Source organism: Desmodus rotundus, chromosome 6 (assembly GCF_022682495.2).
Source record: "Desmodus rotundus isolate HL8 chromosome 6, HLdesRot8A.1, whole genome shotgun sequence".
Classification (NCBI taxonomy): domain Eukaryota; kingdom Metazoa; phylum Chordata; class Mammalia; order Chiroptera; family Phyllostomidae; genus Desmodus; species Desmodus rotundus.
The window spans coordinates 137,729,413-137,756,346 of record NC_071392.1 but is presented as its reverse complement, the minus strand read 5'-3'; the positions used below and the strand labels follow the sequence as shown (position 1 = coordinate 137,756,346).

Here is a 26,934-nt window from a genome sequence, read left to right as displayed (position 1 = left end):
CCCCACAAAAGCAGCTGCAACTGGGCATTGCATCTGTAACTTCCTCCCTTCGAATCTGTCTTCATACATGATTGCCAGATAAATGGTCAGGGAAGGGAGGAATTGGGAGTGGGAACTGAGGTGTAAAAGGACCCGGACAGAGTCCTCTTTTGTTAGGAGCCCAGATGAATCCACTTAGATGACAACTAAGTTCACATACCTGTTCTTCAAATAATTCATTACCTCCTATAATCTCTCCCAACAGTTCCTTATTTTACACTCTTTCAATTCCCTTTCAAATGTTATTCCTCACCCTTAACTAAAATAACAAAATGAAAGGGATAAAAAAAGTATATTTTCAGAAATTTATTTCACATCCTGTATTCCAGACACTCCCAAACCCCTGGGGTTACAGCACTAAACCAGGACACACGTTTCCACCAGACAGCATGTTGGGTTGTTTTGGTCTATAAAAACTGTGTTTTGTATCTATACCGATCTTTATTTGTTTCTAGATTGCTAAGCTTGTGAATCACTTGCAGAGACTATTTTGATAAAGAGGTACAACGCTTAAAACCCTTATAATACTGTTCATCTTTGAAGTTACTCTTTTAAATTCCCAGGTGTTTCACTGTCTTCCCAGGCAAATTGGAGACAATCTGATTGTCCCTGGAGGAGTGAAGACCATTGAGGCCAACGGGAAGATGGTGATCCCCGGAGGCATCGATGTCCACACTCACTTCCAGATGCCCTACAAGGGGATGACCACCGTGGATGACTTCTTCCAAGGGACAAAGGCTGCCTTGGCCGGTGGCACCACCATGATCAGTAAGTGCCCCAGTGACATTCCTGGTCCCAAGTGATAGGAATGGGCTAACCACTGGGTTGCTGACAGTGACTTGTACCTCTCCCTTGAGACAGTTTGTAGACCCGCTGCCTGATGGGCCCAGGTCAAAGCAGGTTGGAGCGAGGACGCTGGCTGCTCACAGTAGCTGCAGAGAAGGGCTGCATGAGGCTCAGGGCCGTGCAAGCAGCCATCTCTCCTGTCTGCCTTAGCGCCAGGGGCTGGCGTGCAGGTGACGGAGAATCAGAAAGGATCACCTCCGGGCCCATCACTGGGGAACGCGGACCAAACAAGTTGTGGATAGAAGGCAAAAAGTTATTCCAGAACTTCCAGTTTGGGTCTCAGGCAGGAGCAGGGGGCAGAGAACATGGTAGAGTGTGTGAGTGGCGCTAAGAAGCATCCCTGAAAGAATGACAAAGGAGATTTGAAATTCTGGAGAAATGAGTGGGCTTTGGTGGCAGTTAGTGTCATCTGGTCTGTGCTGTATTTTGACCACTTTGTATCTTGAGGATTAGGCAAGCTGTGTCTATGGTTTCTTTTTTTTTATTTTTTTCCCTTTTCCTGGTAACTGTTGAAATTCCAAAGAAACCTAGGGAGTTGCATGCCACTGCATTACTGAAAGGAAAGTATCCCAGGGCAGCCCTTCCTATCCCAAGGGAATCCCGATGAATTGGGTCCCCTTCCAGCCCCCATCCCAACTTGGTCAGCAAGAGCACTGTTTATTTTAACATCAAATACATCCACCCAAGAAAAGAGAACAGCCAAAGCCATAGAATTACTCACTTTCTTTATTTTCCTTTTGATAGGAGCCCTAGCAGGCTTCAGCTTCAGCTAGTACGGTGTGGAAGCCCAGGAAAATTGCATCGAGGCCATAAAAGGTGCAATTTAGGGAGACCAAAACTTTTTCCATCCAAAGGGAGGAAGCCAGCTGACTTCTCAGCAGCTGCCTGCCCACAAAGGCCCTGGTATGGGTCCAGACATCAGTAACATAGCTCCGTGCGTTTGCTTTCCGATAAGTGCACTTAGGCGGCTGAGATAGAGGACTGAGGAAATGAGCAATCTTGGCTTGGCTTCCTGCCACCTAGGCATGGAGTTGAACTTGTCAGAATTCTGGAGACGTATAGGTTGCTTAGTCTTCTGCATTAGGGAAGGAGCAGGAAGAAAGTCAAGAGTTCCAGGTGACAAGGGAGAAAAGTACATGAAGAACCACACAAATGTGCATGTCCTTCGTAGATCGTTTTAAAACCCTAGGTATGCAAAAGAAAAAGAAAACTCACAAATCCCATATCGCTATTCCAGTTTGCCTGTATTTTTTCCTATTTAACAAAAGCAGGATCATAATAGATACAGTGTGTTTTAGCCTCCCATTTTCACAACGTGACATGTCATAGATGTCTTTCCCTTCATTCATTTTTATTCTACCCCAACACATATAATGCATGCTAGACCATCTGTTTTATGGAGGTATCACTATATATTCAACCAAACTTCCCTATTGTTAAATATTTTGATTGTCTCTAGTTTTCCCCTTATGCATATATGTAATCATGTAGACTGACAGAGGTCTTTAGAACCCAGATTTTGCACACAACATTCTTTATTTCCTTAAGAATAATTCTTAGGCACAGGAATCATCAGTGAGTCAAGGTATGAAAAAAATATCAAGGTTTTTGATACCTATTTTTATTATTGCTTTTAGGAAAGTTGTACCGATTGTCACTTTTTCTCTACTGCCCGCACAGACTATGAGAATGTCACTTTTGCCTTATCCTTACTAACTGTAAATGTTATTATTTTAAAAAATATTATTCATGGTTGCAGGTCCTGCATGAGTAGATTTGGTCGTCAGAGAAACCAGATACTTGACAAAGAATTTATGCAGACATGAGGTCTCTGAGCCCAGTGTCAAGTTCATGTAACTGACACTGGCTCTTTGCAATGGCAGTAAGCATGAAGATGTCACTCTTGTGCCCTGACATAACTTTAAAACCTCTTCTCCACCCTTACGATGGAGTTGGACTTTCATCTCTTCTAGTAACTCCCTGCAGTATTGGTAATAACGTCACATAGCATGGCCACATTGATAGCTAATGTTAATTGAGCACTTACTATGTGCAAGCCATCAGGTGAAGCACTTTAGTGCATTTTCCCATTTCATTGTATAACAACCTTAGAAGGAAGGCACTATGACATTCTGTCTCCCACCCAATTTAGGGCTCATTTTAAGGATGAGAAAATTGAGGTATAGGGAGGCTAGTATTTGGCCCAGTGTCACAGTGTCGCCCTGTCTGCTTAGGTGACACATCAGCAACTCTTTCCAAGGTTAATTCCATGTTCAGGAAATAGAGGTTTTGCAGTCATGGCTAAGCAAGCAGGAGCAGGCCTGTTCGAGGGGGAATGCAGGCTGTGTCAGTGAGTCACCTGTCTGGGGTCTCTGTCATTCAGTTGACCACGTGGTGCCCGAGCCCGAGTCCAGCCTGACGGAGGCCTATGAGAAGTGGCGAGAGTGGGCTGATGGGAAGAGCTGCTGTGACTACACCTTGCACGTGGATATCACCCACTGGAATGACAGCGTCAAGCAGGAGGTGCAAAGCCTCATCAAGGAAAAAGGTGAGCCCGAACGTTTCTTCCTCCATTCCCCCTGTTCATCCCCGACACCCATCCTTTTCACACCATCCACTCACTTGAGTCCCTTCTCCTTGCTTGGAGCCTGGGACCTTGAGCATGCATGCTGGGTGATAGGGGCACCGCCACACTCCAAGCACTTCATTTATTACATCACTGATACTACTTACGGTGTCTCCACGAGATGGGGGTCATTATCCTCACTTGGGAGATGGAGACCCTGAGGCTCAGAGTAAAGAGCCCAGGATCAGAGAGCCAGTAAGCAGCAGATCTACCCACAGCCTGCCCTTTACCTCCATGCAATGCTACCCATTTGACAGAGGAAGACACTGAGGTCAGGAGAGGTTAACATCGTACGTAAGGTCACACTGCTACTCGATAAGAGATCAGGAATTTTAAAACTCTATCGTTTTTACTCCAAAGATCAAACCCATGACTATGATATATCAACAGCATCTTCAGGAAAGCTAAGACATGTCTGGGAGTGAAGATTGTTTGAACTCAGGCTAGGAGCTTAGGCACAAACGCATGTCCATGTGTGCGCGTGCTCTCAGTGAGTGTGTGATTTAGGTTGCCGCTGTCTTCTCAGCCTCTTCTATTATCTACTTCCTCCTACGTTTTGATTACCAGGTACTTCACACACATGCACCACTCCCCCGTACAGACACGCAACGTGCTTGGGGACTTAGGGAAGCATAAGAAATGACCTCTGCTGAGCATTCAGGGAAGAAGGGGAGAGGCCAGCGAAGAGCAACAGAGTCAAGGCCACAAGATGCAGGACGGTTATCGGACAAGCAGTCTTGATGCCAAGGCCAGGCGTGCCGTGGAAGAGAGTGTGTTGTGTGTCGGAGGGGAGAGGATGAGCTCCCGGAAGGGGAGTTTTCCTTTCCCTTCCCCTCATTACCCTACAAGCTCTGCCCCAGTCCTTCCTGACTCAGAATGAGGGGTTACCCCCCTCCCTCCTTTCTGGTGTCCCCTTTCACACTGGGCATCTGAACTGGGGTAGAAGATTGAATGACTTTAACACCCACTTCCCTTCCAAAGGGCCTGGGTCATTCTACGGATGGCACAGAGGCTGGGGCAGGGCAGTGCTGGAAAAACTGCCCTTAGTTGAACCACACGGGATGGGGAAGCTCTCAAATTACAACCCACTGTCATCCTGGAATGCTGTGGGCTGAGATGGTCCTGACGGTTGGAGACCAATATCACCCTGTTTTCTTCAAAGTGACTCTTCATTCCCCAGCCCACCTATTTCTGTGCATTACAATATTAATAGTTTATTTAAGGTAAAAAAATTAAATTAATGACTCTTTTTAAAATAATCCTTACAATTTGGATATTTAAGCTCAAGGTGACACTTGACTTCTGCCCAGGAGCCCTGTTATTTCTCCAAGGACAGGGCCCTTTCAGATCCAACCCTGCACAGGTTGAATGCAGGGCAGGCACTCATTAAATAGTGAAATGAACCAACCTCAGGAGGTCCATTAATGGACAAAATGTGCACCAGGGCTGGTGCCAAGAGTTTGGTGTGTATCTCTTTTAATGTTCCCAACAATCTGATAAAGCAGGGCACTGTTGTTTTTCCATTTTACAGACGAGGACCCTGAGGATAAGAGGTCAGATGTTCCAATCTCCCTGCACTTGTGTGTGGTGCAACCCCCAGTGTGTGAACACAACCAGTGTGCTACAGTGATTCTTGATGATTCATACACTGCTTGAAGCAATAGCGAAGCTTACTGACCCTGTGGGCTGGGGAGGGCTGTGCAGGGGGGTAAGATAGAGGTGCAGAAGAAAAGACCATTCTCTATGACATTACATCAGAATTGTTGCTTTTACAGAGTGTTAAGGGAATAGGAAAATGCTTTTGGAGAATGGGAAGCATTTGCTTTGCATTGGATAGGACCCTGTAACGTACTAAGGCCCCCTGGACCATAGGAGTGGGAATAAAAGATGGAGAGTGGTTGTGGTAATGCTGTCTTCTTCCTGCCCACCCCCTTTCTCTCTCTTGCAGGGGTTAACTCCTTCATGGTTTACATGGCCTATAAGGATTTGTATCAAGTGTCCAACACAGAGGTAATGACCCATTGCTGTGTGGCTTGGGGTATCTGGATGGGTTTCCCATTGTTTCCTGATGACCTTGGCTTCTTGAACTTGATTCACTGTAGGCACTGTGGGAGATCATGTGTCCAGATTGCTCCCTGAAGCCCCCACTGTCCACATGACATTTTAAATGAGGAAACAGGCAGGGTGCCCACAGCAAGGCAGACAGAGAGCTAGGATTCCACTGCACAAGCCTTCTGAGAAGGACAGGAGGGAGGGCATGCCTAAATCTCCATCTCCCAAACAACTCCAGACCCCCTATGAGCTTGGGGAACACTGGAGGCGCCCAGCCTCGCAGGACTATGGAGGGCCTTCTACTGTTTAGGGTGATTGCCCCAGCCTGCCTCGAACTCTCTCCTTAGAAATTCATGAAATGTGTTTGTTTGAGACAATCTAAAGTTTTCAGAGAAAATACAAGAATTTAATCCCCTTACTTTCTGGTGAGAAGGTCAAGGGAGGTCTGTCTGGAGAGATCGAGAGACAGGGGTGTCAGCTCTCATGTTAGCTTCTGGCCAGGCTGCTGTCACTTTCGGGAGCACTTGTTGCGAAGGATTCTGAAGCTCTGTCTCAGCTCAATGGGAAATAATGCCAAACAAAAGTGTGCATGGTGGGGCGTGGTGGGATTGGTAGCAGTTTGTTACATATTCACCCTGTCTGCTTAGGTGACACCGTAGGCTCTGTATATGGGCATCTTTCCGGAGTTTCTATGGACTAGCACTACTCTTGAGTCGTGCATGTGTTAGTCTGTATTCCTGCCCCGGTTACTTATTTCCTCTGGTTTATCCCATCCTGGCTTTTGTGATCAGTCCTTGTGTGAGGTCACTGAAAGCATCAGTGGCTTGTGAAGGGAACAAAGATTCACAAGCATTCTGTTTCAGCTCTATGAGATCTTCACCTGCCTGGGAGAGCTGGGAGCCATCGCTCAAGTTCATGCCGAGAACGGGGATATCATTGCTCAGGTAACGGCAGGCGGCTCCCTGGAGTGGGCTTTCTGCACAGGCTTCACTCTGCGTCCCATCCATTTCCTCAATACTTCACATTGCTTCAGCTCCCACTGTGTACAAGGCATCCACCTAAGTTCTCCATAAAAACCTAAAGGGCCTCCCTGTCAAGGAGGAGGAAAGAAAGAAAATGTAGACAAGTGAGGGAGAAAGTGAACGCTGTTGGAAAACAGGGAGAGATCTGGCCATTCTAGAGAATCAGAAAAGGCTTCCTGGAATAGGCAGTTTTCAAATCGGCCTATTTATTGGGGCAGCACTGCTGATCTTTTCAAAACGAGTCCAAACTCCGTGGCATTCTCTGTCCTAAAGAGAAACCTTAAGGCAGCACTTCTTGGAAGCCAGGAATCCGATCCAGGACTGTGGCACTCACTGCCTTAGGGAATAAAGAATTGAGGTCTTGTGGGGATCAGACGTCCCATTGGTTTCCTAGAAATCACACTGAGAAACCGGAGGCGAGTGATGAAAGTGAGGGTCCCAAGGCCCAAATTGATCATTTGTGAGGAAGCAGACAGCGCTCCCCCCCCCATCTCCAGGGCTGCTTAGTGGGCTAGATGCACAGATGTGTCTTAGCCGGGTTCTGTTTATCCCCAGGTTGGCCTCCATTAGGTGGAGGCTGCCAGAAAAGAGTGTAAGCTGTCTCTCAGTCCATGCCATAGCATTAATAGCAGGAGACCATTATTCATCATTTCAAAGAGTATTTCCTGCGCACTTTGTGCCAGGCATTAGGCTGTGCAGAAGTGAGCCAAAACAGATGTCTTCCATAGCTCAGGAGTGCTTGGGCTGTGCCTTTATTCTGGAAGTTGTCCAGGACTGGGCGAATGTGATTGGCAGGGTGTGGGAACGGTGTTGGACCTCTTAGCTTCCAATAGTAGGGACCATTTTGTGAGCACTTATTGCCATGTGCCAGGCTCTGATGGGGGCTCTAGTATGTTCTCATTTACTTTTCACCTGACCCTTTAAAGATGACTGCCATCTTCCTCATCGTATGAGAACATTGAGGCCCAGTGCCCTGAGGGATTACGACATTGGCCCAACGATCACAGCCAGTAACTGGGAGAATAAAATCTCATCCTCAGTGGGCATCAGTGTGCCTCAGTGGGCATCTCATCCAGAGATGGTGCATCCAGGGCCCTTGGCCCACCCATCTGGCTGCTGGCCTCCTGGGGAGGCAGTGCTGCAGCTATGCAGGGCTCCAGCTGTTGGGGTGCTGTCTCATTAGTGGAGGAGGTGAGCTAAGTGTGCAGTTTCCCTCTGCTTGTGACTAAGAAGGTTAATTAGTCAGGCCCCTGACAGCCTTCTCCTACACCCCCACACACCCAGAGATAATGAAATCATTTTCCAAAGAGAGTCCAAATGCCTTGCTCCCAGGGGAGGTGTCTGGTGGTATTAGAGCTGTTGCTACTCCCCCTTCGCCAAGTTTTCGGTGCAGCTGCCAGAGGTCCCAGCCCTCCCTCCAGATACCTGAGAAGCCAAACTCCCTGCTTCTTCAGTCTAGAGCTGAAGTCTAGAGCAGTGTGGAGGCAAACAGGCTCTGACTCAAAGCCCTTTCCCCAGTTTCCTCTATGACTCCTTAGCACAGAAGAACCTCTGGTCCCCACCCTCCAGTGCTGCACCCCCTCCCCCCGCCTTCCCCTATGTTGGGAATATCTGGTCTCAGTCAGGAAAAGAATAAGGGCATTTTTCCATTTGGATAAGTTTTCTGGTGTGTGTTTATTAAATTCAGCTTGAGCTGAAAGATTTGATGACTCTATTTAACTGAAGCATCTGCTGTCCTCAGAGTCTGTCTGTAACTTGATGCCAAAGTGATTAAAGTGGCAGAAATCTTTTCCTATGAGTCCCAACAAGGAATATCATCAGAAGGACAATCTGAGAGCACAGCATCCTTAGCCTCTCATCCAACAAATATTTACTGAGAATCTACTATGAGTGAAACATTGGAGAGGGGAGATGAAAATGGCAGGGTCCCTTTCCTCATCGAGCAAACTAAAACTGTGCTGTGACCCAAAATGTGTACTTACTTCAGTCATCACTCCCTCAAGGTGCTACTGTTACTCACCTGTGACAGGTGGCACCAGTGGCCTTTTACATGTCCTTCTTTTTTTAAAAAAAAATTACTGATTGGTTTTAGTGAGAGAAGAAGGGAGAGAGAGAGAGAAACAGACAGACAAACCGATTTGTTGTTCCACTTATTTATGCATTCATTGGTTGGTTCTTATGTGCCCTGGCCAGGGATTAAACCCACAGCCTTGGTATTTTGGGACAATGCTCTAACTACTGAAATACCCAGCCAGGGATTGCATGCCATTCTTCCAGCTGTAGGGGCCCCTGACTGTGGGGACAGGACTTTCCAGCATGAACAGTGAGAATGATAGGTGAGAATGTCCTATCAGACAGCAGATGCTTTCGTTGGAGACCTTAACCCTGTGTGAGTGAGTTCAGGATCCAACTCAAAGTGGAAACTCACCAGCGTTTGGAAGAAATTTTATTCAGTCCAAGTTTCAATACATGAAGCAATAAAAATGAAATGTGGAGGTACATTGCTAGTAAAATCAGCCTCTGTCCTTTTTTCAAATTCTGTAGAGCTGGAGACAGTGACCATTTTACTTCTCACAGTTGCTTATAGTAGTAATCTTCCTTTCGACTACTCTTTTTAAAAAAATTATTTAAAAAAAAAAGGAAAACAACAAAACAGCCCTTTTCCAGGTAGAAGGAATCCCTACTTTCCTAAACATCTCATGGTTTCAGAGTGAGACAGGCGTAATTCAGTTCTCTCCTCTATCTCTCACATCACCGGGACAGATGTTCAAAGGAACTGGCCTTCAGACTTTGCGAGTGAAGGCCACCAAAACTGCAGAGATAGTGGCCTGGGATTTGTGCCAGTTCCAATTAGCCCATAGGTGTGTTCATGGCCCATCTACATGCTTCTTCCAAAAGCTGGCCAGAAATCTAAGGACGTTAGCCATCAGCCATGAGGGGTAGGCAGTTCTGCCTCATCCTAGACCTAACTCATTACAAACTGACCAAAAGATGAACTCAGGTAATGCTAGGTAGAGGCACTGTTTTGTCTGATTAGATTCTAATCCATTCATTTAAGTCACGAAAGTGAAACATTAAAAAGCCTGACGGGCTTACTAAAATGCAGATTGCTAGAATTTAAGCTCAGATATTCTGATTTGCTAGACCTGGACAGGGCCAGACATCTGCATTTCTGCAAACACAACCCACTTCATTCTGAGGTAAGTGGTGGATTGACCAGACTTTGGGAAACGTTGGACTATACTAAGTCCCATCAAGTCAGGAGCCTCATTGCTTTAATTCAAGTACCTAACCTAGAGCCTAGCATGAAACAGATACTCAATAATTGTGTTGAATGCATGGGTTTTACTGCTGTGCATAAGGAAGCTGAAAAATCAGAGCAGTTAAAGCACCGTCCCATCGTGTCTGAAGGACTGGAAAGTTGTTTGCACAGTGCAGGCAGACCCGGGTGATCAGCGCCGTTTGTGACACTTTTCTTAAATGAATGAATGAATTAAAAAACAAGTTAAGGGAGAGCACTCTCCGAGGTCTGCATCTGAAAGGAATAAAGTATAAGCGATCGTGTGACTTTTGATGCGTAATGTAGAAAACAACTGGTACTGTTTAACAGACTTTCTTTTAATAAAAGCAGGCCACCCTGAAATGTTTTTTCTCCTTTTAATTAAGACTCTGCCCTATTTTGCAATTCCACAGAGTTAATGAATTATTCAACATACATATTTTATTCTTTTTTCCCTTGAGCTCATCTTCAGCGTGTTTCCACATCCTACTTGAGCTGTCCTAAGAAATAGAGGACAGTTTTTATTAGTTAAGAGTTAGTTAATAACATCTTATATATTTTTAAGTTTTTAAGTTTAAGTATTGATGTATTATAAGAAATTGCCGTAGTGCCTCTTTTTGATTGGTCTGGATGATTTCAGGCTTTGAAATAAATCTTGACTAAGTGATACCATAAGGTTTTTAAAAAATAAAAAAATTAAAACTGCCCTCTATTTTTTTTTCTCACTCTAGGAGCAATCCCGGATGTTGGAAATGGGGATAACTGGCCCAGAAGGCCATGTACTGAGCAGACCAGAGGAGGTGAGTTGCCAGGGGGTGGTGGGTGAGGTAGGGGGAGGGACAGAGAGAAGCAGTAGCACTGGGGTCTTTCTTTTTTACCAGCACCTTCCGAGAGTCTCCCATTTTCACAATCCCAATCCCAGCAGCTTTCCTGATGGCCTATCCGTCATTTCACATTTGCAGTGTTAGTGTTCAGCCTCACTTCCTGAGGCACATGCACACATGGTGCAGGGTGAAAGGTGATGAGGCTCTAGGAATACCCAACAGCAAGATTGGACCATTTCTTCCCCAGACCACTTTAAATGACTCAACTCAAGGGCCTCTGAGGAAAGTAGAAAGCAATGCTTACTTCTGACCCCTAATCTCTCCAAAGCCTACACCCATTGGAGGATACTTTGCAGTTATTCAGTAGGAGAGGTAAATATGTAAACCCTTTCTTAATCAATATGAGTTTTGGAGGCATTTCTACTTACTCCCTATTCTATTTTGAGTCCTGAAAATATTGGCCATATGGATAGGAGGCTAAATGGGTCTTTAAGAGGCAATATGCCTATCGAGTTGTGTAGGGGATGCACACATGGAAGTTCCTCACATGTAAAATACATGCTGGTTAGTGACTGTGTTTAGCAGCCGAAGAGCAAATGAAAGGAAAGTAGGGGCTGATTCCATGTCTCTGGGATGTCAGCAGTCTCAGCTGCTGGCACAGGGCCCAGCTGGGACTTGGCTGTCCACATGGCTGAGAGCACATTGGCTTTGGAGGACTAGCCTGGGTCTGGTACCTGGAGCCAGTTCAAGGTCTTGCATGTCAACAAAGTGAACCATGTCCCTGCTCTGTCATTCCAAGTCCTGAACTCTACAGCAGATAGAAGAGGGGGTCAGGACCAGAAATAATTGCATTCCTGTTGCCCATCTCTTTTAGAATCTTTTAAAAGATTAAATTGTACCACACATAGAGAAAAATGTACCTGTCATAAAGGTACAGTGAATTTTCACAAGTTGAATATACTTATGAAAGTAGCCCCCGGTTGGAGAAACAAAAGAATGTCATCTGCTCCCCAGAAACCCCTTTGTCTGGTGCTCTTTCTGTTACCAGCTGAAATAATTTATAATTTTGACTGTTGGGAATGTAAATTGGTGTGCCCACGATGGACAACAGTACAGAGGTTCCTCAAAAAATTAAAAATAGAACTATCAGCAATTCCTCTTCTGGGTATTTTTCTGAAGGAAATGAAAATACTAATTCCCAAAGGTATCTGCACTCCCATGTACACACAGTATTATTTACAATGGCCAAGATATGACAACAACCTAAATGGTCTATCAATGGATGAAATGAAGAAAATGCGGCACACACATACACTCAATGGAATATTATTCAGCCATAAAAAAGAATGACATTCTGCCAATTGTAGTAACCTGGATGGACCTTGAGGGCATTACGCTACATGAGATAAGTCAGATAGAGGAAGACAAATACCATAGGATCTCACTTCTCTGTGGAACCTAAGAAACAAAACAACAAACACCCCCTCCCCCCAAATGAGACCCGAGCTCATAGATACAAAGACTAGATTGATGGTTGCCAGAGGTAAGGGGTAGGGAAATTGGGGGAAAATGGTCAAAAGATGAACAATCTCCCAGATATAAAATAAGTAAATCAGGAGGATGTAATGTACAGCATGGTGACTGTAGTTAATAATACTGTATTTGCATCTTTGAGAGTTAAGAAAGTAGATCTTGAAAGTTCTCATTACAAGAAAAAAATTGTAATTGTGTGGGATGGGTATTAACAAGACTTTTATTATGGTGATTATTTTGCAATAGGTACAAATATTAAATTATTATGTAGTACACCTGATACTAATATAATGTTATATGTTAATTACTCCTCACTTTTAAAAAACCTGTGTTGGGGTTACAGTCATAGCATCCCTGTAAGAGCCTGTGTCCTTAATGCCATGTCTCTTCTATGGAACGCTTGCTTATTCCCAGGTCCGTGTTAACTGTGTTGTCGCAATTGTCCTTGCTGCTGCTCTGGGCTGGTGCTGTTGTCCATACTGACGCCGAAGATCAGAGCAGTTAAGGCACCAGCCCATCGTGTCTGAAGGACTGGAAAGTTGTTTGCACAGTGCAAGCAGACCAGGGTGATCAGCGCTGTTTGTGACACTTTTCTTAAATGCTGGTTACTGTTGAGATGTGCTGGCAAGATAGATCCTTCAGCAGCAGCCAGGGGATTTCTGAGCAAAGTCTATTTTTGTTCTTTGGTTTGTTTGTTCAACTCCCCCCCCCCCTTACTCCCCTCTTCCCTGTTTCCGTCTCCTTTTTAGTAGAAAGCCTCTGGGCTACAGATCCCAACAACCCTGGAAGCCCTTTTGGGTGAAGTTGGAGAGTGATGTAACCTTCCAAAGATAGTCATGTTGTCAAGGTGCTAAAAATCCTGCAGTGCTATGAGGGAAGGAGATCAAAGGGGCCCAGGCAGAGGTCATGAGGCAGCTGGAGAGGTCAGCATAGGTGTGAAGAGGGAAGACTGGGCATAGGGGAAGCTAGCATCTTTTCAGTTCAAAGCACAACCAGATGACATCTTGATTGAGGCCGTTCAGAGAGCTGAGCCTGAGGCCCAGAGATGCTACTCCAAGAATCTGGGTACTTCCAGAAGGTGGCCATGTTTCCCATGGTCAGGGGCCTCCAGGGTCTGGTCCACATGGAACAAAGTGCAGCTTAGGGGATGCCAGCTGGACCAGCCAAATTCTTAGAGCCTGCCTGCCGAGCCACCCTCACCATGGGCAGGAACTGGTTCGCCTTGGGCTTCTGCAAGCTATTTTTGATCTGTTTTGAAGGGTTGGGCTGCATAGGCTAACCAGAATGTCACATCCATCCAAAAAGGGACTGTGGCCGATTGAAGGGAAAAATGCCAGTGTCCCCGCTTTGGGCTACACTGAACTAACTTGGGTAGTAGCTTTGGGTCATAACACCGGCTCTCACACATGGTCAGAAGCTGCCACCAGCAAGAAGACCAACATCTACCCTTCAAGGAACACTGGCCTCATCCCAGGAGTGGGCTGATTACTTTGCACAGATGGACTTTCTTAATCCTCAAAACAGCCGTATGTGTTAGGTGCTATCATCCCTGCATTCTGGACCTGAAACTTTAGGAGGTCATGTGAGGTCACGCAGCTTCTAAGTGGCAAAACCAGAAGCCAGACCCAGGCTGTTGGAGAAAGCCTGAGCTCTCTGACCCTGCTTTGTTAGTAAAATAAGGGAAAACTCCCCATTTCTTACTTAAAATAACGCATTCAACTGGGCTGGTTAGCATCCCTGAAAACATGAATTCTACATTAGCATGGAGGAAGTTGATGACAAAAGAGGTCTTTGTGTGGACAAGTCTGGGATTTATTAGGATAAGACCGGCCCGCTGGAACGAACCCATCCCTGACCACCTGTTGCTGCAGGCAAGGGTTTGAAGAAGCATGACACCTTATTGGCTTGACTGGTTATTTCCTCCATACGAGGGTTGGGACTGTGTTTTGCCAGAGAATCTGCTCTAGGAAGACTGGAGAGCAAAGGCTTCCACCACATGCAGCTTCTGTGATCATCAGAGGGAAGGCAGAGAGCAGGCCCAGGAGAAACTGGAGCTGTGCTGATGCAGCGTTTGCTCTATGCCAGGCCCTGATGTCACACAGCAACCCTGTGCTGTCCTCTCTGATCTCCATGCACTTCCCAGGTGAGGAGCAGAGGCACTGAGATGCCAGGAGCGTAAGCCAGCCAGGCAGTGCTGTATCTAAGACTTAGATCCAGTGCCTCCAGCTCCAGATCCTCTGGGCTTTGAACGCCTGACCTGAGTTTGTGTGCAGAGGCAGGGGAGCAGTGGTGGCTTTGAGAGCCTCCGGTTCCTAATGACTCCTTGGAACTTTTTTTTTTTTTTTGCAGCTGGAAGCAGAGGCTGTGTTCCGTGCCATCACCATCGCCAGCCAAACCAACTGCCCTATCTACATCACAAAGGTCATGAGCAAGAGTGCGGCTGACCTCATCTCACAAGCCAGGAAAAAAGGTGATGTGTGCTCCTGAGATCTCAGGGCTCTGACGCACCACGTTCCCTTTCCTCCCTGAACACCCAGTATAAATGGTGCCTAGTTTGTGCCTTGCCTGCTCTCTGGGAAGCCCCTCATCCATGGCAGCCCATTTGATCCTTTCCATATTCCAGTGGAAAATAGGATCCCAGGAGTGATCCCACTTGGAAGATGGGTAAACTGAGGCCCAGGAAGGGTTAGTGGTTTTCCCGAGATGACACAGCTTGAATCAGTTCTTTGGAGACTTGGGTCATCTTCCTGCCTCCCTTTGATCTTTTATTGTCAGTTCACATTATCTGAGCTTTATAAATGAACATATTAGTCAAGATTATATTGGGTACAGTAAGTCAAAGATCCAATTCAAACTGACTTAAGCAAACGAAAGTAAAATTACTAGTTGAAGGTGTTTCAGGTGTTTCTGGCCAGACCCAGGGCCTGAAACAGTGGGATTAGGGTTCTGTCACTCTCATTCCTGTCTTGGGGCTGCTGGCCTGTCTGGTGGCCTTCTGTGCAGTATGAAAAGTGACAGTAAATGCCAAGTGGCATCTGTTGTCCTCCACTCTTGCTGGGGGGTGTTATGAGGAGGAAGAGTGCACCTTTTTCAACAGCTCAAGCCCAAGTCCCTAGGAGGACTGTGGCAGCCTTGGCTTGGGTCATGGGTTCATCCCTGAACCAACCTCTATCTGCACTGGGAGTGGTGTGCTTGACTGGCCAGCGCTGAGGGCAGGGGCAGGGTCCTCCCTGCTGAGCCACACAGGGTAACACAAGTTATTTTAGAAAAGGGGTTGAATGGATCTCCAAAGCATGTCCAGTGGCATTGGCCTTCATGACCTGGATTCTGTCCCCACTGCCTTGGCTGCGTTCCCCCATTGCTGTTAACTTGGGCTTCATTTGCCCACCTTGTCCTAAGCTAAAGTTTACTCTCACTTCAAAGCTTTCTTTTCTGCTTTTTGTTCTCATCCTTAATGGAAGACTAATGGACTCACTTGTGAGCAATGTGGCTGAGAAACTGGAGGCGTGGACTGTGTGTTGGTTGTGTGATTGTGACCACTGGGTGTCCGTGGCTGTTTTGACAGAGGAAGGGCCCATAGTGAATGATTCATCAACCAGACTCAGAACTGGTCTGTGAGACTCCAGATGTGTATGACTGGGGTGGCTAAAAATAGCCCCAGCTGCCTCTGATGGCTGAGTTTCAGCTGCCTGGCCTTCTGGCAACGAGGACCCTTTACTTACAGGAAGGGCATTGTCCTAATTGTCTGGACAGGCTTCTCGCTGGCGGATTCCAGGGCACCTCGTGCTTTACGCTGCTCGCAGTGAGCCTGCTGTTTTCTCTCTCAGCTTTCAGTCTCTCACCAAGATATGGGGTAGCTGCTCTGCTGGGTATGAGTCACTGGCAAGAACCAGGAAAGCAGCCCCAATCCTTACCCGTTCTTGGAGAAAGGCAGAAAAGAGAAAAAAGAAAGAAGAGCATAGGGACACCCCATACCTCTTTCCATGACCACCTGCCGAAGTCATCTGGCACCTTCCACCCGTGGCAAAATCCTGCTGGGGCCCATTCTCAGGGCGACCTGGGGCCCAGCGCAATGTTTCAAGATGTGCAGGGTCTTACTTTAAACTTCATGTAGAAAAATTCCTCAGCCTTAGCCTTCCGGCTCATGGTTTGCCGGCAAGGACGGCACTGAATTATTGCAGTGACAAAAATCAGGCTGCTGAGATCGAAGCCAGTGAACCCCTCATGAACCTCCATTCTCTGGGAAGGAGTCAAGGACATTCATATGGGAAGACAGAATGTAGCAGGGTTCCCTCCTCCCCCTGCGCAGGTAACTCTGCAACTCCCCATGTGTTTAATCACTAAGTGCTCTTCGGCAGCTCAGCATTGCTGCTCAGAATTAAGACGAGGAATCTACAGTTTGATGAAGATCAACTCTATATCCTGCACTGGGATAAATACAGGCATAGTGGAGATATTGCAGATTTGGTTCCAGACCACCACGATAAAGCAAATATCTCAAAAAAGCGAGTTAAACATGAATTTTTCAGTTTCTCAGTTATGTTTACACTATACTGTAGTCTATGAAGTGTGAAATAGGATTTGTCTAAAAAAATGATGTATATATCTTAATTAAAAAATGCTTTATTGCTAAAAAATGCTAACCATCCTCTGAGACTTCAAGTCATAAATTTTTTTGCTAGTGCAGGGTCTTGCCTTCAATTTGAAAAAAACACAATAGTATCTGCAGAGTGCAATAAAATGAGGTGTGCTTGCACTTTAAATCTATTGTTATGTAGAAGTCTCCTAGAGCCCTGGGAAACAGGCATTAGTATCCCTGATTTCAAATGAGGACATTGAAGCACATCTTGTCCAGATCCCTCCCAGCGTGGAGAGCTAATATTCAAACCCAGCACAATGACAATCTTTACTTATTCTACTCTCCTGTCTAAAGGTAGTCCAAAGAGAGAGAACTCCTCCACTTTTAAAGTTGTAATTTCTCTTAGTGGGACTTGAGTGCTTGCCTTGGCTGTCATTTCTTCACTTCTTTGTGGCCCTCTGTGCTTTAGTTTGGTAAATATTTTTGAAGAACCCTTGAAATTCTCATTAGTCAGGTGTGGGTCCTTTTTTACTGTCTTTCCCCAGTCATTGCCATTGTTTCCTTCATTCACCCACGGCAGACATCACAAATCAATCATGAGTCTTTTCTAGGGAAGCCAGAAGCATTATTAGAATTCTTCTCTATGCAAAATTTCAGGCAAAGACAATAATTGATAGCAGGTGGAGCAAGGCAAAACCTATTTATAATCCTGGTCGTAGAGCCTTCCTAAACTTCAGCCTTGCAGGGGACTGTCACCGTGGAAGATAAAGGACAGAAGCCAAAGAAGTGCAGCACAATTCAGGCCACCTCTAGCCCAGGATCCTGGCATGGAGGATCTTGGTACCAAACCCACCTTCTATGAGATGACATTTGCCTTCTGAATCACTGTCCCTTCTTCTTTAAGATGACTGACGAAAGCTTACATCAATGTATTTCCCAATATTTTTCTTCTCCTTGATTTAAGTCTCTAATGCCAGACATACATAGGGTCTAAGAAGCAGCCTTGTCTTTGATTTGGCCCAGCTTATTGGGTGTCCTGAAGGAGTAACAAACATGGTGGAAAAGAACATGAGAGCCTTTCATCCACGGGAGTGGGTTTGACTCTGTGGAACAAGAGTGTGTCCTTGCAACAGCAGGACCTAGCCATTCCCAGTGATGTGGGCACATCTAGGGCTTTGGAACCTGCCAGTGGGAAGGGGGAGGAGATATAAAAAATTCAGATTTACTGGGCCTCTCCTGTGTGCCACTTTGTATATGCCACATCCTTCCATTTTCTCAGGCCTGATTTGTTTCACCAACCCCAGGACAAGTCTATTCCACATTTTAACATTTATGAAATGAGGGTGAATCTTAGAATCAATGTATGTATTCTTTTCTTTTACTGCAAATTTGAATTTGCCTCAAAATTTGAGAATTAGTATTGTATCTTGCAAGCACCGGCTTCTTGTAATCTGAAGAACATAAATTTCTTTTCTCATTTAGCAGCTAGAAAAGAAAAAGCTTGGAAAAGGTGGGAACAGGCCTGTCTGACTCGAGAGCCACAGCCTTGCGTAGGCTGAGGGGCTGTGATTACTTAGGCTGGGCCCAGGACAGCAGTACTTTATGCAAACTCTGTGCCTGTTTCCTACCCCTCGCAGGAAATGTGGTCTTTGGTGAGCCCATCACTGCCAGCCTCGGCACAGATGGAACCCATTACTGGAGCAAGAACTGGGCCAAGGCGGCTGCCTTTGTGACATCCCCACCTCTCAGTCCCGACCCGACCACTCCTGACTACATCAACTCCTTGCTGGCCAGGTCCGTGTAGGATGACAAGCAGCGGGTGTTGTGTGGAAACATGCTGGGGCCTGTGGGTGGAGGAGTCGAGGAGCCCATCCATCAGCTAGACTCGTATCTGCCATGAGGGGAAGACACTGAGAATTCCCCTGCAATCTGGAGCACAGATACCAGTAATTGATATGAATACCACAGGGATCCTATTAATCATGGGAATAGTAGTGAATGCGTATCATGTGCCAAGCACTAGGGAGAGACGGCACACATGATCTCGTTATTCCTCATAACAACTTGATGAGTGAGGGACTTTCATAACCATTTTACAGATTAAGCAGCTGAGGCCCACAGAGGCTACAGTACAGGGTCAGCACAAATGACGCCCCCTTTTTATTACAAAATCATAAGCATGTAATTCTGTAACATAACAATATCATACTCCAGCATACCATATGACATTTTAGGTAAACTGTTCAAATTAAAACCATAAATTATGACACCCATATTATTACCCTACCAACCACACTCACGCAGGCCTTACTTCTGCCAGACCCCGTATTTCGCAAATTTTGAACAGATGGCCATGATGACCACTTAACCAAAATGAAGGAGGACTTGTTTGCTATTGCCCTCTGGGATCAGTCCCATCCCTCATTTGGGATCATCTAATCCCACGCCCTCATTTTCCAGATGGGGTAACCAAGCCCCAGAGAGAGGAAGAAATTCGCCCGAGTTCACATAGTTGGCAGAGGGGGAGGAAAGGTTCCAAACTCAAGTCCTGGCTGACACTAGACACTCGAGTCTGGGGCCCTGAGGTGCCTCTAGCCCCACCCACCCACATTCATGTGGAACTTTTCTCCTTGCCAGTGGGGACCTGCAGCTCTCTGGCAGTGCCCACTGCACCTTCAGCACCGCCCAGAAAGCGATCGGGAAGGATAACTTCACAGCCATTCCTGAGGGTACCAATGGGGTGGAGGAGCGGATGTCTGTCATCTGGGACAAGGCTGTGGTAAGGATCAAGGTGGGGGGGGGGCGGTAGCCAGCCTGTAAAAGTGATTATCTATCATTGTCTTCCGGCACAGGGACCTGGTTTTATTTTCCTTGTTAAAAATCACAGAAGCTGTCAAAATAAATACATAAATAAATAAATACCATGCAAATGAAGGTTCTTCCAAAGATTTCAGTAAAATTAGTGATTAACTTATTGAGTTGATCATGTCCCTCTGCTTTATTTTAAAAACACGAGAGACACTCATTTTAGAGACAAGTAGAATGTTTTTGATCTAATACCTCATCTAGCTACACAGTATCATCCACCAAGTTTCCTTTTTCTTCTTGGCTGCCAGGAAACTCAAAGCTAGATTTTAAACTAAATTGTTCTTTCCTTCCTGGGCTTTTTTTTTTTTTTTTTTTTTGAGAAGAGAGAAATGATAAATATTTTTGTCTCTTTTGTTACATATTTAGATTTTTTGTCTTTTTTTTTACACTGTTATGTATTATGAATGCATATATGTATTTATCTTGACACTATCTGGAATTGTTAAAAATAATATTTTTTTTATTACAAACATGGTACATTCTCAATAAAGAACACTTGGAAAGTACCAAAAAACACACATATGAAAGAAAACAGAAATTACTCATAAATTCCCCACCCCAGGGATAAGCATTATTATCATCTGGGTGAGGTTCTTCCATATTTGTCTCTGTCCATGCAACTACAAACACATATTTTATTTACTTATTTTTAGAGAGGGGGAAGGAGGGAGAGAGAGAAATATCAATGGGTGGTTGCCTCTCGAGCACCCTGTACTAGGGACCTGGTCCTCAACCCAGGCATGTGCCCTGACTGGGAATCGAACTGGCAACCCCAACCAGGGCAACAAACATATTTTAAAAGTGGGTAAAATCTTTTTTTAACAAAAGCCCCAGCTGGTATGGTTCAGTGGATTGACTGCCAGCCTGCAAACCAAAGGGTCATCAGTTCGATTCCCAGTTGGGGCACATGCCCTGGTTGTGGGCCAGATCCCCAGGAGGGATTGTGTAAGAGGCAACCACACATTGATGTTTCTCTCCCTCTCTTTATCCCTCCCTTCCCCTCTCTCTAAAAATAAAGTAAATAAAATCTTTTAAAAAAATGGGTTCATCACTGCTTTTGTTTTTCCTGTGAACTCTTTGTAGTCCTTTTGAGAGTTAGAGGAGTAAAAGTAAGTAGGTACACGTATGCATTTAACCAGAAAAAAAGTGCACATATTTCAGGAGCAGGAACTTCCCTTCTCGGCCATGTGTTCCATCACTTCAGCCGATTCTGAAGCTTGCTGGGCGGGGTTCTGAGCTCACAACCTCAGAGGTCCCTGTGTGCATTTTGGGGCCTCTGCGGTCACCCTGCTCTGCGCTTAGAAGCCCTGCATTGACAATTAAAAAAACATTTTTTTAATATTTCCACAGGCCACAGGGAAGATGGATGAAAACCAGTTTGTGGCTGTGACAAGCACAAATGCTGCAAAGATCTTCAACCTGTATCCCCGCAAGGGAAGAATATCCGTGGGTTCTGACAGTGACCTGGTGATCTGGGATCCGGACGCCGTGAAGATTGTCTCTGCCAAGAACCACCAGTCGGTGAGGCTGGAGCCCTCGGGCGTGGCTCGGGGTAGGGAAGGCATGCAGGGAGCTCAGTCAGGAGAGAGGTGCGTGTGTGGTGCCCCAGGGCAGTTAGACGGGGATGGGTCCCAGTAACAAACCATCCCAACTTGTCAGTGACTTCAAACCTCAACAGTTGATTTCTCACTCCCGCTTTCCAAATGGGTGAACGGAAGGGCTCTGCCTATTATAGTCACTCAGAGGTGGAGGCAGATAGAGACGTCATCTCTACTCATGCTTCCGTGATTGTGAGCCCAGGGGCCAGGACATGGTAAAGGGTGGACTGTCTCTCAGCACTCTCCCAGGATGTCACTCCCTTTCATGCGGCATTGGCCAAAGCTAGTCCTGTGGACATGGCTTCCTCCAGGACGGAGGTAGTGCAGTGGTACCTTGTGCCTGGGAGGACAAAGAAGGGGGAAACAAGTGACCAGCACCGATGACTTCCTCATTCAGAGTTTCAGGTGGAAGATGAAAGCCCACCATCGAACAGACAGGGGCTTAATGCTTGTTAATAAAAACAGTTAATATTGTTTAAGCACCTATGTTCCAAGCACTGTGCTTGTAATTCATTCAATCTCCACAACAGTCTTCCACAGGCAGGCACTATCATTATCCCCATTTTATAGATAAGCAAATGGAGGTACAGAGGGGTTTAATAATTTAGACAGCAAGGAAATGAAGCTGGGATTCAGGTCTAGGCACCCTGACTCCAAGCTCATCTCCTTCACCACTTTCCAGTGATGCCTTGCAGTTGTTAAGTAAAACAAAGGAGGTGGGGAGCAGTCCCATTTTTTGGTGGGAATGAATGGCCTTTGCGCAAACACTGTGTCATATCACATTATTTAATTTCAAGCTAGGGATCTAAGGGTCATGACACCCACCTACCCACCCTCTCAGTACCAGACTGCCAAGTACAGCATCCCTGAGAGTCACCCAGCTTCTCCTTGGACACTGACAGTGACAGACTTTACTTCCCTTTGGGGACATTAATGAAGACTGGGTGCTTCTCTCTGCTAGGAATTCCAGAGCCTCCACCCTCGGGAACCTGGTAAATGCGTTGTAAGCTTTTCCTGGCTTGCCTAGCGAGTCACTTCTGGTGATTTTGCAGCAGGATCCCAAGCGCGTGGGAGGCACATTCCTCTTTCTCCCCTTCCCATGCCCATACTCATGGCTTTGCCCCTCCCCCCATCTCTAGGCTGCAGAGTATAACATCTTTGAAGGGATGGAGTTGCGCGGGGCACCTCTGGTGGTCATCTGCCAGGGCAAGATCATGCTGGAAGACGGCAACCTGCACGTGACCCAGGGGGCCGGCCGCTTCATCCCCTGCAGCCCCTTCTCCGACTACGTGTACAAGCGCATTAAAGCCCGGAGGAAGGTGAGAATGCCTGGACCATGGGGGGGGGGGGGCGGGGTAGATGGGGCTCATGCCTCATCCAGTTGTGGTGACAGTTGAGGTGGGGGATTAGGGACAGGGATCTGAGTGTACATGGCAGTGTCCATTAAAGAGAGACTCACAGAAACTCAATACCCAAGTGTCCCGCCCACCCCTAGGTCCCCAGTGGTCCTAATAATGGGCCATCCGGCCTCTGTGTGCAACACAGGGAGGCTCCCCATCTTACAGGGCAGCCGACCACTTCTGCCTGTGACAATGAACTTCTTTCTGCTGGACTGAAATTGACCTCCCTAAAGCCAGCCAGCCTGTTCAATTCTGCTCCCCGTACCTGCACAGGATACACTAAGCCCATCTCTTAGAGCGTCTGTGTGTTTCCAAAGTCATCTGTCTTTTGAGTATCCTTAAGTATCCCTGTAGCCATCCGCTATTTATTTTATGACAATGTTTTAAATCCCTTCACCATTCTTGTCTCTTCATGAGTGATCATTTTCAAGTTAAGTAGTTTGGAGTAAAATTCCACACTCCAGTACTGGCCTAACAGAGAAGATGCAACTCAAACTCCCCGTACATCAGCTCTTAATATGACTTAGATTTTGGACCGAAAGAAATGCTGAGGATCTGGAGTGTCGCTCAAGGATTCTCGGGGAGTACAGAGTCATCATCCTGCCTGGCATTAATCTGCAAATTTGATGAGCGAAGCCTCTGTGCCTGCACCTGAGTCACTGACAGAGGAGGATGGCTCTGTGACAGAGAGCCTAGGAGTCTTCTGATGGCCCAGCCAGAACTGTCAGCCTCCTGGCAACATGTCCTCCCTGAAACGGGTGGAGGGTGTGTGCCACAGGCCTGCTGCCGTGGGTGGTCCTGCAGTGTCTGTTTAATACATTGAGAGCCCCACTGTGGGGCATGTCGTGGTTCACAGGTCCGCAGGTTTCAGTGTCTGGCACCAGGCCTAGCACAGAACATCACTTGGGTGACATTGCTGCCTGGCTGCATTGTCCCAGGGCAAGTTCACAGCCACAGCCAGAGGTCAACGGGTCAGGCCAAAGGATGCACATTTCCAGGCCTGCTAACTCTGATCTGTGCTGAGGAGCCTGGGGGTGGAGCCCCCATGGAATCTGGTCTCTGCCAGCACTTATGACCTCATCTGACATGGCTGCCCCTTCCCAACCGCTCTGCTCTGGCCACACGGGTGGTTCTTCATTTGTTTCCAACACCTGCTAGGAACACTGCTTCCATACCTGTCCTCTACGACCTCCAGCCTCCTTCTCCCTCCACCCCTGTCCCAGTACAAACTCCTTGGGTCCTTAAGATCAAAGCTCACCTTTTAGAGACACCTTAACCTACCTCCTTCATCAGCGCTCTGTCGTAACATCCCCCTTTATTTTACACTCCTTCTTCCTTAAAATGACATTACTATTCTTCTCTGGCTCTCGCTACACACACTTAATGCATTGATATGTTTGTATTACCTACAACAGACCCTAAATTGTTAAAAAACTAAATAAGTGACATGCTTTCTCTGCTGCAGATGGCGGACCTGCACGCAGTCCCGAGAGGCATGTATGATGGGCCAGTGTTTGACCTGACTACCACGCCCAAGGGGGGCACCCCCGCAGGCTCCACCCGGGGCTCTCCCACTCGGCCGAACCCTCCCGTGAGGAACCTCCATCAGTCGGGATTTAGCCTGTCGGGTGAGTCAGACAAGCTGATGGCGACCATCAGTGAGAGAGTGGGGAAAGGAGGGGAAAGGGGGTTCAGTGCTCTAAGCTAATGGTGATCCTGGGAGCCAGACCACCCTTTAGGGACTCCCTTACTGGGCAAGAAGGATGGTTTGCTGAACAAAAAGAAGGCCTCTGAGAAAGCAGAATAAGGCTCAGTGAGGTTAAAGTTCAGGCTTCAATGTCCACCAGTTCTGCTCAGAGCTCACATGTGGCAGGGGAGGGGCGGGATGGCTGCCATTATGAATTTATAGTGATGTTCTATGTTAGCCAGTGAGAACCATGTGCTGTGTTGTGTTTTGTTTGTTTTCCCAGGTAAAAAGAGTGCCCAGGTTATTTGTGTGCTCAAATTGCTACCCGTAATTTTTATCACATTCTTCCAACCTAACAACAGCTGCTGGTGACTGAACATTTACCTTGGGGTAGCCGTATTGTGAAGCTTACCTATTCTTTAAGAACTACCTGATATAAATAGGAAATAACTAGCCAATTGCTCCATAACCAGTAGCCTTAAATTGGGGGGAAAATAAATGTAGATTTGCAGCCCTATGATGAACCATTTAAATGCAAGAGAAGCAAGATAACACAAAGGGACAGATGTGTACAGAGAAACTGTGGGGGCAGGTAGAGGGGTGAGGAATAGGAGCTACAGGACGATGGGGAGGAAAAGAGCTAAGGGGACAGAGACGGGGGAGGAAGACAAAAGAAAAGAGCTACAAGTTTTGAGGTGACATGGCCAGAGGTCACAGTAGGTTCTTCACAGAAATTTTTGTCAGTGTTTTGCCATTTTCCATCACTCTCTGATTCCCATAATCCCTAAGCTTTGTGGGACTCCTTCTGAATGGACAGAGGGGCCCACTGATGTTTTCTTTTGGGCTATGGCTGCGGGACCTGGCCATCCCCTCTCCCAGTTGTGACGTTGGGCGCAATGCCCAGCCCCTCACAGCCTCGGTCTCCCCTTCTTTTCATGGGATAATAACAGAACCTCCCTGAGAGGAGAGTGGGGAGGGTTGACTGAGATAGCCTGAGAAACACTTTATACATTGCTTGACCCAACGAATGGAAGCAGCTATTTTTATAACATTCCCATTGTTTTTTTTTTAAATTTTTTATTGTTATTCAATTACAGTTGTGTGCCTTTTCTCCCCATCCCTCCCCCCCACCCCATCCACACCCATTGTTTTTTATTATCATTGTTATGATGTGGATGGTCTGATGAAATCTAGATATGAACCTAGCTTTTCCTGGCAGAGGGCGATTTTCAGGAGGGTGGATATGAAAAGCCTGGAATACCTGACAAACTGCAATGGAAGTTTCTTGGGAGATGAAGCCAGGAAGACACGTAATATCTTACACTCTTAAAATTAACGCAGTTTCTCCTTCGTCCCTTTTTCTCCCTGGGAATTTATTGTAGGCACCCAAGTGGATGAAGGGGTCCGCTCGGCCAGCAAACGCATTGTGGCGCCCCCTGGAGGCCGCTCTAACATCACATCCCTGAGTTAAGCAACCCCTCCCCAAAGAGAGGGGGCAGAAGCAAGAAGAGATTTTTTTGGAAGCCAAAATGGTACACCGATATTTAAGAAGGAAAGCGAATCCAAACAGTTACGATCTAAAGAATCAATAAGCCTCAAGCCTTATGTTTCTCCAATATTACGCTCGCTTGCCTAGCTTTACGAAGATTGCTTTGTTTTCTGTTTATGCCTAGCCTCCCCCATTTCCATGCATGCAATCAGACAGGCCACTAAGGTAAAGAGTCTGCTATATAGTGTTGAGAGCGTGTGTAGTGCTGCATCTTAAGACAAGGGGACACACAAAGCTGGATGTCAAGGAAAATGAGCAGAAGGGACACAGTTATTTGGGGTGAGTGGGTGGTGGGAGCCCAGAGCGAGGCAGAGGGCTCAGAGGTTTGGGGTAGGGTGTGTATGGGGGCGGGGGGTGGGTGGGTGAGCATAAGGGGTCTTGTGTATTGTGTTAATGAAGTACATTTATTTCCATGGACAGTGGCCCCTGGGGTCGGCGCGGAAGGCAGGCAGGAGGTCTTCAGGTTCCAGACTTTGTCATGTCCTCTTTTAGCGGATTTTATTTCTTTGAGCATTTATTGAAACACCAAAACCCAACCTTTGCTTCCACTTGGTCATGCCCATGTTTGGTGGGCCTTTTCCTCAGCATTGCTGTCAAATTCTTCACTTTTCCTGGCTGGAAAGGAGGAGAGGAGGGAGCAAAAACACTTCTCCCATCTTGCCCTGGGTGCTGTTTAGAGGCAACAGCTGGGAGCACAGCACAGGCCCTGGGGGTGGGGCAGCCAGGCTTGAATAGCACCTCCCTCTAAACACAGCTAGAGCTCACCTCACTCTCCAGTCTTTGCAAGGAAACAGAGAAGGGCAGCCAGCCTCTGGCATTGGACTTGTCTTGCCAGTGGTGTTTGATTCTCTTGATCTCCTGAGATCCAGGCACAGCCATGATTGAATACACTTTTTGTTGTTGTTGTTGTTGAAAATTGATTTTCTTAGGCATTCCTTAACTTTTACGACTAATAGGATATCTCAGCTTCCATGGGAATCAAGCAGGGTTTGGGGAAAGCCAGTCTGAAGCAGAGAGGTTACGTTCTGTGG

At 46.6% G+C, this 26,934-nt stretch overlaps 1 protein-coding gene across 2 annotated transcripts in view; it reads left to right on the top strand.

Annotated features, from left to right (window-relative positions):
* The window catches only part of DPYSL3 (dihydropyrimidinase like 3), a 99,657-nt gene extending 73,121 nt beyond the window's left edge, over positions 1 to 26,536 (top strand). For both annotated transcript variants that reach the window (XM_024576884.4, XM_024576885.4), the window contains exons 3-14: positions 623 to 807; positions 3,269 to 3,433; positions 5,460 to 5,521; positions 6,427 to 6,507; positions 10,597 to 10,665; positions 14,572 to 14,692; positions 18,439 to 18,595; positions 19,439 to 19,580; positions 21,020 to 21,190; positions 22,407 to 22,586; positions 24,133 to 24,295; positions 25,737 to 26,536. In XM_024576884.4, the coding sequence (XP_024432652.2) occupies positions 623 to 807; positions 3,269 to 3,433; positions 5,460 to 5,521; positions 6,427 to 6,507; positions 10,597 to 10,665; positions 14,572 to 14,692; positions 18,439 to 18,595; positions 19,439 to 19,580; positions 21,020 to 21,190; positions 22,407 to 22,586; positions 24,133 to 24,295; positions 25,737 to 25,825 (1,585 nt within the window). In that variant the 3' untranslated portion in view covers positions 25,826 to 26,536. The remainder of the gene's footprint in view (positions 1 to 622; positions 808 to 3,268; positions 3,434 to 5,459; positions 5,522 to 6,426; positions 6,508 to 10,596; positions 10,666 to 14,571; positions 14,693 to 18,438; positions 18,596 to 19,438; positions 19,581 to 21,019; positions 21,191 to 22,406; positions 22,587 to 24,132; positions 24,296 to 25,736) is intronic.
* The last annotated feature ends 398 nt before the right edge of the window (positions 26,537 to 26,934 follow it).